Source organism: Vanessa cardui, chromosome 13, assembly GCF_905220365.1.
Source record: "Vanessa cardui chromosome 13, ilVanCard2.1, whole genome shotgun sequence".
Classification (NCBI taxonomy): Eukaryota; Metazoa; Arthropoda; class Insecta; order Lepidoptera; family Nymphalidae; genus Vanessa; species Vanessa cardui.
In genome coordinates this window covers 5604437-5613674 of record NC_061135.1, presented here as the reverse complement: position 1 = coordinate 5613674, position 9238 = coordinate 5604437, and the positions used below count along the sequence as shown (strand labels likewise).

Below are 9238 nucleotides of genomic sequence, written 5' to 3'. Positions count from 1 at the left end.
TTAAATTTTTATCTGTGCTAGAAATGATTCATATAATAAAAGAAATACATAAATACAAAGTATTTTATTCATTCATCATAGAATATTAAATGATCCTGTTTGACTTGGTATATTATATAGTCTTAATATATATTTAATATATAATCCCTCATGTCAGAAAGAGTATTGTGAAAGCCATTATCACACAACAGGTGGCCACATATGGAGATTTTCGTTCACCGATTCGTGCACATTTCCAGAAGGTACCAAAAAGCCTGAAACAATAAAATACAATTTAATTTTTATTAATGAAAAAAAAATATATTAATCACATAAACAGAAACTTACCCAGTTTTATTCCGGTCTATGATACTAGGGAAGAATGATCTTAAGTATGCACAGGTGCATATTAAGAGTAATATTACGGATAGTAAACTTTGAAAGTTGAATATTGCACTCTGTAACAGAAAGTTAAGTTAGTGTCTATCTTCAAGTATCGTATACATTTTAAACTGTACACCAAACTTTTACTTACCATGCTTACTTAATGTAAATATTGGTAGTATCAAAAGATTTTAATTTGCTTATTAACAACAATTAATATAGTAAAGTACATAGAAATTGAAATCAATTCTTGGTTAAGTGGGTCATTCAGAAATTTTAAAACTAGAGTAATGGTTTCAGCTTCAAATATTTACTGAAATAAACAGTTCACAATTATGAATATTTCTTGACGACTTTTGAGTTTTGACACCTTTATTGACATTGACATCATTTTGACATCGTAGTTTGTACAACGTATGAACGTAGTGAATGAATGTATTTAGTCAATCGTGATCGTGATTTAGTGTTTCTATTGTCTTTGAGTTTTAGTTTTACAGAAATGTATGGAAAGTCATAAAAGAACATACATGTTTCTTTATTACTAAATTAATAATACACTTTCTTTAGCATGCAATAGAATACAAATTTTTAGCTTACAAAACATAATCAATATAACCCACAGCACACAAAGATTTTTTCGTAATGATAATGGCAAGCTGAAATATTACGAGTTAAAGGTGAAACATCATAAAACAATGCTATTTAGACGAGATAGTCAAAGTCAAAGTCAATTCAAAAACCTTTATTCAAAAAAGAAGTGTTTACACTTTCTTATTGATTGTCGAAAATCTACCACCGGTTCGGAATATAATACCTCAGACCTGAGAAGAACCGACGAAAGAAACTCAGTGGAACCTTTTTTTTATATAATGTCAATTTACAATATACAGTAATAAACATATTCTTGTTATTTGAAACAGCCTGAAGGCGATCAGTCATTCCCAAGGTGTGAAGTCAACTAGAAAGTCATTAGAGCTGTAATATCCTTTAGCACACAAAGGCTCTTTATCGATTATTTTGAATTTTATAATTGAATATTGTTGAACGTCTTCTGCAGTACAAAAATAGTATTAATGTCAGTTGCATTATGTCATATGGCATCCTACTCTGGGAGTAGGATGCCATACGACATAATATTGTGGATATAGCTAAAATACACAAGGCGAGCCGTATCCACATCAGTCAAAAGTCTAATCTTTTTTACCGCATAGGCTGCAGAGTTTTATATTATATAATATATAATATACAGATATTTGCCAATTCACTTATATGGGGGCCTCATTGGAGCTTAGAGTCTATTTTCATACCAAGGAACTCTGTTGATTCTAATACATCTAATGCTTCCCCGTATGAAGTACATTCGTTTTGCCACATTTTACATTGGGAGTAATTAATTTAATACATTTTGTCTTTTTACTATTTAACATTAAATTATTGACACTAAACCAATGTACTATTTCCGAGAGAGCATTGTTCACATCGTCATACATTAAAAGACGTCTTTTTATTTTAAAAATTAAAGAAGTATCGTCAGCAAACAAAATTATCTCGAGTTTATCACCTAAGAAATGTGGTAGGTCATTTATATAAACAAGGAAGAGAAATGGACCAAGAATTGGTCCTTGAGGGACCCCAACAGTAACGTGGGACTCGGGAGATCACATTCCATTTACATCAACCCTTTACCCTCTTTATCCGATTGCTTAGATACTAAATCAGAAGACTGAGTGCAGTGTCCCTGACTCCATAATGTCGTAGCTTCCTGACCAAGGCCTAAGGCCTTTGATTGTGTGCAACTTAGATAAATCACAAAAAATCCCTAAGGCATCCTGTGACTCCTCCCAGGCCTTGTAAATATTTTTTATGAGCTCAACACCAGCGTGAGTTGTTGAGCAACCCCTTGTAAATCCAAAGTGTTTCTTGGTAGCAACTATTTCTTGTTAAAATGTACTAGCATTTAATTTAGTAATCATTTTTCAATCACTAATAAAACACATATAAAATACTACTCAGGAATTATTAATAATTCTTTCAGAACCAATCTATTCATTACATCCTGTGAGCTTATATATGTAATAAAAAAAAACATGTTATATACTTTTATTGTATTTATGTATATAGAATAAAATTAGATATAGCCTTTTCTAATCGAAGGAATAGGATAAACAAATCATAAATTTATGTATTGTGTGCAATTTGCTAAAAGCTATATTGTGCATTAGTAACTGATTTTGAAAGATATATTTTTGTTACATATATATTTATTATTTGGAGAGTGAAAAGTTAATATCTCGCTAAAATGAAGTGAGCTTAGAAGTCAGCAATGTCAATACTGTTTCACTTGCATCTTGCACTCAAATTATTGTTTTCTTTTGTTAAATAATGAATTAATGTCTATGTCCCTATTTTCGCAGTGCGAAGTTCGCACAAGATTCGTCCGAGTCTATAAATGTTTATGGAATGTGTTAAAAAATAATAAACATATATACGTCACACATACGAAAATCGAGTCAAAAATGGGTTAGGATAACTTTTTCAGCATCTAATCGTAAAAAATAATTAAGGGTTAAATTATTATAGTAGTAGTTCCTAAAAGACAAGCTACACAATGGAAGAAGATAAATTTGCTTTAGTGGAGAAAATAATAAAAGACGTACATAATGTTTTGTCCAAAATAGCTGATTTGTAAGTAAACAATTGGCAAAATTTCAATTTCTTTGTTTATTTCTTGAAATGGAATTACTTTTAATAATGCTATATTTTCAGGTATGCCTTTGATGTGGTTCCTATGGATATTAATTTTCAAAATAAGTCTCCTGTCCTACATTTGGAAAATTGCCTAGGCTTAGAATCTTGGTGTGTTAAGCATGTGTATATGTATTGTTATTCAGAACTTATGGATAAGTTTAGTCCTAAGTTCAAACGCAAGTCTAAGAAGATCTCAAACATAGATTCTGATCGCTTGATCAGATTGCTGAATGTGACAATTTTACTTAATCCAGAAATAAATTCATTATGGAACAAAAGACGTGACTTGGTGCTTGGGTTCTTGTTAGATAAGACTGTTGAATTGCATTTCATAAGACTCGTTCTGTCAAGAAAACCTAAATGTAATGAAGCATTTGCGTATCGGAGATGGCTTCTGGAATCCATTTTTCAGGGTATGTACCTTTACTATGATGAATAAATCTATTTTAATTAGTCTATTTATAAATTGTTTTTGTTTCAGAAGAGAACTATGAACGAAACAGCATCGAACATTTAATTAATGATGAATTAATTATTTGTGATTTAGCTTCAGACAAGAGTCCAAATAATTATCACAGTTGGAATCATCGTATATGGTTGTTAAATAAAGTTAAAACAATCCCAACATATTATGATCCTAATGCCCTTTACATTAAAGAATATAATTCTTCAGAAAAATGGACATCAAAACATGTTTCAGACTTCAGTTGCTTTCACTATCATCAATATTGTATTAAAAATCTATATAACCTTTGTAATGACTCTTGGAAAAGTCTTGAAAAAACATTAAACATTAATTTTAGAAAAAATCTAGTTAGAGTTTTGGCATCAAACTTTCCAAAGGATGTAACAATTCAGGCTTCAGAGGAAAATTTACTTGGATACTCTGAGGAGAACTTAATGAAACTCCTCCTTTCTTATTCTAATAAAATATGTAACTGTAATGTGAATTACGTGCAGATGTGCAAGAAAATTGAAATTTTATTTCATGCATTGGTATTGAATAATGAGTTGATATGTTTTTATAAATATCACGAGACTTTGTGGTATCACAGAAGATTCATTTTGCATGAAATTATTGCAATATTGTACGAACATTTTGGTCTTGTCAGACATAATGGTGCGCTTGTAAAGAAGAATTGCAAAATTTGCAACTTTGATGATATGAGACAGAAGCAAGCTAAAATTGGAAGATATGACACCAACCATATTTACTCAAGTGTATTATTCAGTGTTATTCTCTCACATGAAAAGCGAATCATTGAAGAAAGAAGTAAAGATGGAGATCCGAATGCAGATAGGCATGAGAAGTATTTGAAGTTTGTCGAAGGTTTTAACAATGTCATGTAAAATGCATTTTGTGAGAGTTTTATACTAATACATATTTTACGTAATTTCATACAACAGTAGCTATCATTTTGACATATTTAATAGTTCAATATTACAAAAAAAATATTTACCACTTTTCCAATTTTCTATTATGAAAAGATTATATAGTAGTCATGTAAGAAAAATATACTTAATATATGAGTTTTAATATATAAAGAGTCACATTTTAGTTTTTTAATTTTAAGTGTATAGAAAAGACAAACTTTTAAGCAATGAATGATAGATGGCAATATATATTGCATTATAAAATGAGTTAGAATTCTGCTAGATATGATAATTGTGTGTTGTTTAATTACACAGTAATGTATATTAAATTTTATTGCTGTAATATAGAGTTGTGTATGTTATTATGTTTCATTGGGTGTATTTTATTTAAAATAATAGACATTTCCAGAAAATCTATATCTTTGTTTTATTTATATAATCTATTTCATTTTAATAATGGTTGATTAAACCATTATGTCCAAAAATATTCCTCTGTAGTTTCTTCCCATTTGCACGGAAGTTATTTTTCATGGATAAGTTTTAACTTGAACATATTGTAGTAACTCACAGCTAGATGGCGCTGCATATATAGCCGATTGCCATGCAAATTTCAATATTTCAAGTGGCAGGACGACGTTTGCCGAGTTTTATTAGTATATCTTTTTATGTATATATTTCTATACTAATAAATGGCTGGACCAAATTTATAATTTTTTTGTGTTCCAGTGGCTTGGTTTTTTATTAGATAGATTTTAGAGGATTAGGCTGCGGTTGGATTTCAGGATTTTTTACGATACAAATTAGAACGGGTTTATTTATTCATGTATTATACGAACTTAATTACAAAAACTAAGACTCAATTTTACAATACACCCTCGTGTCTCATGTCTTGATTAAACTAGCAATTACATAGGGAATAGAAGAATATTTTGCTAGACAAAAAAATGTACTAGGTACATATTTTTTATTCTGAGGCTTATATCAATAAATCTATTGAACTTTGAATTGATCGTTTTATTTTATTCGTGCGTTGCGACATTGAGACATTATGAAACTAAAGTTTTGTTAGCATTTGTGATTGATACTTATACAATATATATAGGCTACAAATATTTGTGGCGCATTTTAGATTATTTTCATGATTTTATGCTTTTATTTCATAAAAGTTTGATAGAATAGTTTAATTTTCCTTTGTGATCTTGAGCTTGCTTTATCCAAACTTTGTAATTTAATATCACGTGAGAGACGTGGTGTTAATTTAAGAATACTGAACAATTAAGAGCCGAGAATATAAAATTCTAAACCTATTCTATTAGTTACAAATAATGTTCTTTGTTCTCGTGGTCTATTTTGCTGGAACCTATTTAAAGTTTTCCTGGACAAAATTATTTATTAAATTCCATCCAGCAGTTTCTATTTTAAACATACCAACATAATATATAGCTTTGGAACTTGTTAATGTGATTTTGGTAGTATAGATATAAATATTTTATTGCTTATCTTTGAAGACAACGTTATACATAATTATTTAAGGTTTATAATGTATATATAACATATTGGATATATATGATTTAAAATTCAAAGTTTTATAGTACGACATATAAGTTATATCGAATTTATCGTTTATATTAGATGCAGTGGTATGGATACATAAATAATGTTTGTTCGAATATTATACAGTTTTTTTTAAATCATAAGACTGCATACGCATTACGCAGTTTTAGGACAGTCGAGTACGTTCAATATGGGTCAGGAGGCTCGTACATTGGGAGTATCGTTGGCAGCACCTACTACATCCTTACAACCGATTAAGGTTTAACTCTTCATGGTACAACTTTGAACTCTAACACTGTAGCAAAGGATCGTTATTACAATAATGGTCCGATGCACATAGCATCGTAGGAGTTTAGTCGTTTGTGACGTCACAACAGTGTCGCGCGTTCGCGGGTTTTCGATCGATATTCTTATTTGAGTTCGAGTGATTTCGTGGAAAGTCGGTAGGGCCGAGTGACGCTGACACCACGTGCGAATTACGTAACTGTGTTGGCAGGTACAACAACTCATTGACAAAGGTTTTATTTGTGTAACGAGGCGCTGATGTTATTGATAATCTAAAATGATGAATAATTGCTTAGACTTGTTCAATTAAAACAATATGTACATGCTGTAACGTACATAATGTCAGCACACCTGGTGCATAATGAAAGGATGTCTCAAGTAGTAGATTTTAATCAGGCTTACTAAGTTAGATAGGTTTCTCATTATGCATGAAAGTAGAAAAGGGTTCCCGCTACATAAAGGAAGAAAGCTTTAGATTATTATTAGAAAGAAAACGAGTTCTTAAATATTTTTATGATAAATAGTAAGTACTTAGGAACGATTGGAAATGAAAAAAATAAATAAACTTAACTAAGTATAATATGAAATTACTTATGTTTTGAACATATTCCACAGACGCAAAAAAAATGAATGTTCTTCAAAAAATAAAAAAATAATGTTAAATTACATTAATTATATTTTTAAGACTTTTGAATTATTAAGACAAAAGTTGTAAGAGAAAAAGTATTAATGATATTATTTATTTTCATTAGATAAACCTCGAATCTCGAAATAACAAGTATAAAGTATTTATTTGAAATGACAGATTTTTATTTTAACGTTCTACAGACATTAAGCAAGCATCTTGTCATAAGGAGACTTCAAAATTGCACATCATGCGTCTACGTGTCAAGCAGGGGGAGACGTGAAAGATTTTTTTTTTAATTTTTCGTATTTCATATTTTTATAATAAGTAATTAGTATGTTAGGATTAATTAAACTTGGTTATAACATATGTATAATATTAGTACAATTAACATTAATTATTACGCGTAAGTTTCGAAGTAAAAATACAGTTCAAAGCGGAATAAACTTGTTTCAGAAACTTATATCGATATCATAGGAAATATGATTTTAATTTTAGATATAGAAATCATATTAATTTCATTTTAATTAATGTACTTGTAGTATGAGAGCAGCTTTGTAAGTCAATTAACGTTTTGCTACGAGCCATGCTACGAAGAGTTCCTTGTTTATTAACATTATTAGTTTTGGGACATAAATAGTCATTTTAAAAATTTAACTTATTATACGTATATTCCGACATCGTATCTAAAAATGTAACAGTAAGGAGACTAGGCCAGTGCAATAATTGCATCCAGTTTAACCGGGTCCGATCGATGTGAGGGTATTTACCTCGCCGGGCGAAAATAATCCGGGTGCCGGTGATGTCAGAAGACGTTTCTAGTGCGCCTGCGTAGTGAACGTGAACGTAAAAATGTGTGGATGCGCTTTCGAAGCCTTATTACTACTCGGGCTAACACGACGAGCTTTCGTTGCCTCCGGAACCGTGGTGGCGCGGTCGCGAGTGTAACTGTATCAGTGGGAACATATCAGTGAGTTTTCCATGTGCGCGCTCGTGCCAGGCTTGTGATGAGTGGTAATCGTGCCGTCTGCAGGGGCGCCGGCCGGCGGAGGCATGTCCTGCGGTTTGTAGGTTGATGGCTCGGCGGCGAGGCGCCGGGCGTCAGTCGGTCGCCGGGCCGCGTAGAGCCGGGCGCGCGTGTGCGAGATATGGCGCCCCGCGGCGGCCGGTGAGGCGCCGGCCCCGCCGACCGCCTCGGGTCGACGGGCCAGCCAGGCCAGACGGACACTCGTCCCATCATGTCCTTGCTCAGCGTCACAGGTGTGTAAAGATGTTTTCGCGCCACTTTCTGTAAATCTTCATGCCCGCTCTTTGTTATCGTCTCAAGAAATTATATTCGGTAGTTAGGTCGCATGTACCTACTCAGAGAAACCCTTTACTGTATGATATCGTCGCAAAAATACATATTTCCTAAATGATAAATCTGCAATTATTATTATGAATGGGAAAATGAAATAATAGCAATATTGTCACATATTTAATTACTTTTAATTAATTCTTATCTCATTTATTTCGTGAAAACACTAATTAAAATTTTGTTGATGATTGGCAGTACCTACACTCTCTTTATTAGTTACAGGGGTAAGGTCAGCACACGCGTTTATTTTTAAACAATACAGTGACTAATGAAGATTTATCACATCACAGCTTTTCATATCGACCGACACCTTTTAAACAAGGCATTTCATTCCGTGTCCTTTCATCCTTTCAGCGAGCAACGCTTATATAAATAGGTTGCTCGAGGCTCTACATTCGCTTAATGGTTTCCCCTATTTGAAGGTGATGAGAAATGAGGCCGAATATCATATTTTCACAAATCATCTTTATGAATTTATTGATGATTTATTATAAAGCATTTATCTGTATTTCATATTATATAAAAATAAAAAAATATGTTTTTTGAAAATTGAATTTATGGAATATAAATTTAATTCAAAAATTAAAATTGAACTAAGAATGGAAATATATCAAATTGTAAGATTAAATTGTTCCAAATACGCCACGACTTCCTGCAGAACCATTGCTTAATATCTATTCCGGGGTTCGTTGAAATTTTAGTTTGCTATTTGTATCAATCTATCACGTATCTAATAACAAATGCAGCGGAGTTGAACGACCTATACGAAAACGGAATATAATTCCTATTTATTCGTCTAACTTGTTAGGTATTCTCCGAAAATCCGCAGTGCAACGCATTCATTGTAAAAGCTAACTTAAAATAAACCCATTAGGCACAATTTCGGTTGACGTTCTCTAAATTGTGGGTTTGAAAATTGCTACGTTATTCGG

General features: G+C 31.8%; 2 protein-coding genes across 3 annotated transcripts; one reads left to right on the top strand and one right to left on the bottom strand.

Annotated features, from left to right (window-relative positions):
- Window positions 1–49: 49 nt before the first annotated feature.
- Window positions 50–780, bottom strand: LOC124534800 (protein kish-A). Its single transcript, XM_047110820.1, has 3 exons — window positions 515–780; window positions 328–437; window positions 50–254 (listed from the first exon to the last, which is right to left on the bottom strand). Exons 1-3 carry the CDS (start codon window positions 515–517, stop codon window positions 149–151), a joined length of 219 nt encoding a protein of 72 aa, XP_046966776.1. The 5' UTR covers window positions 518–780; the 3' UTR covers window positions 50–148.
- A 2021-nt stretch (window positions 781–2801) lies between these two features.
- On the top strand, window positions 2802–4902 carry LOC124534757 (protein prenyltransferase alpha subunit repeat-containing protein 1). 2 transcript variants are annotated; one of them, XM_047110769.1, is made up of 3 exons: window positions 2802–3048; window positions 3130–3524; window positions 3596–4902. In XM_047110769.1, exons 1-3 carry the CDS (start codon window positions 2972–2974, stop codon window positions 4459–4461), a joined length of 1338 nt encoding a protein of 445 aa, XP_046966725.1. In that variant the 5' UTR covers window positions 2802–2971; the 3' UTR covers window positions 4462–4902. The 2 variants fall into 2 exon arrangements, with proteins under 2 accessions (XP_046966725.1, XP_046966724.1); XM_047110768.1 differs by having other exon boundaries at window positions 3593–4902.
- The last annotated feature ends 4336 nt before the right edge of the window (window positions 4903–9238 follow it).

Excerpts from the sequence above, each read along its gene's own strand:
- LOC124534800 (XM_047110820.1), bottom strand. Across the intron at positions 255-327 it reads ATAGACCGGAATAAAACTGG|GCTTTTTGGTACCTTCTGGA; the intron begins GTAAGTTTCTGT and ends TTATTGTTTCAG.
- LOC124534757 (XM_047110768.1), top strand. The coding sequence starts at position 2,972 with ATGGAAGAAGATAAATTTGCTTTAGTGGAGAAAATAATAAAAGACGTA. Across the intron at positions 3,049-3,129 it reads TTGTCCAAAATAGCTGATTT|GTATGCCTTTGATGTGGTTC; the intron begins GTAAGTAAACAA and ends CTATATTTTCAG. Across the intron at positions 3,525-3,592 it reads TCTGGAATCCATTTTTCAGG|AAGAGAACTATGAACGAAAC; the intron begins GTATGTACCTTT and ends TTTTTGTTTCAG.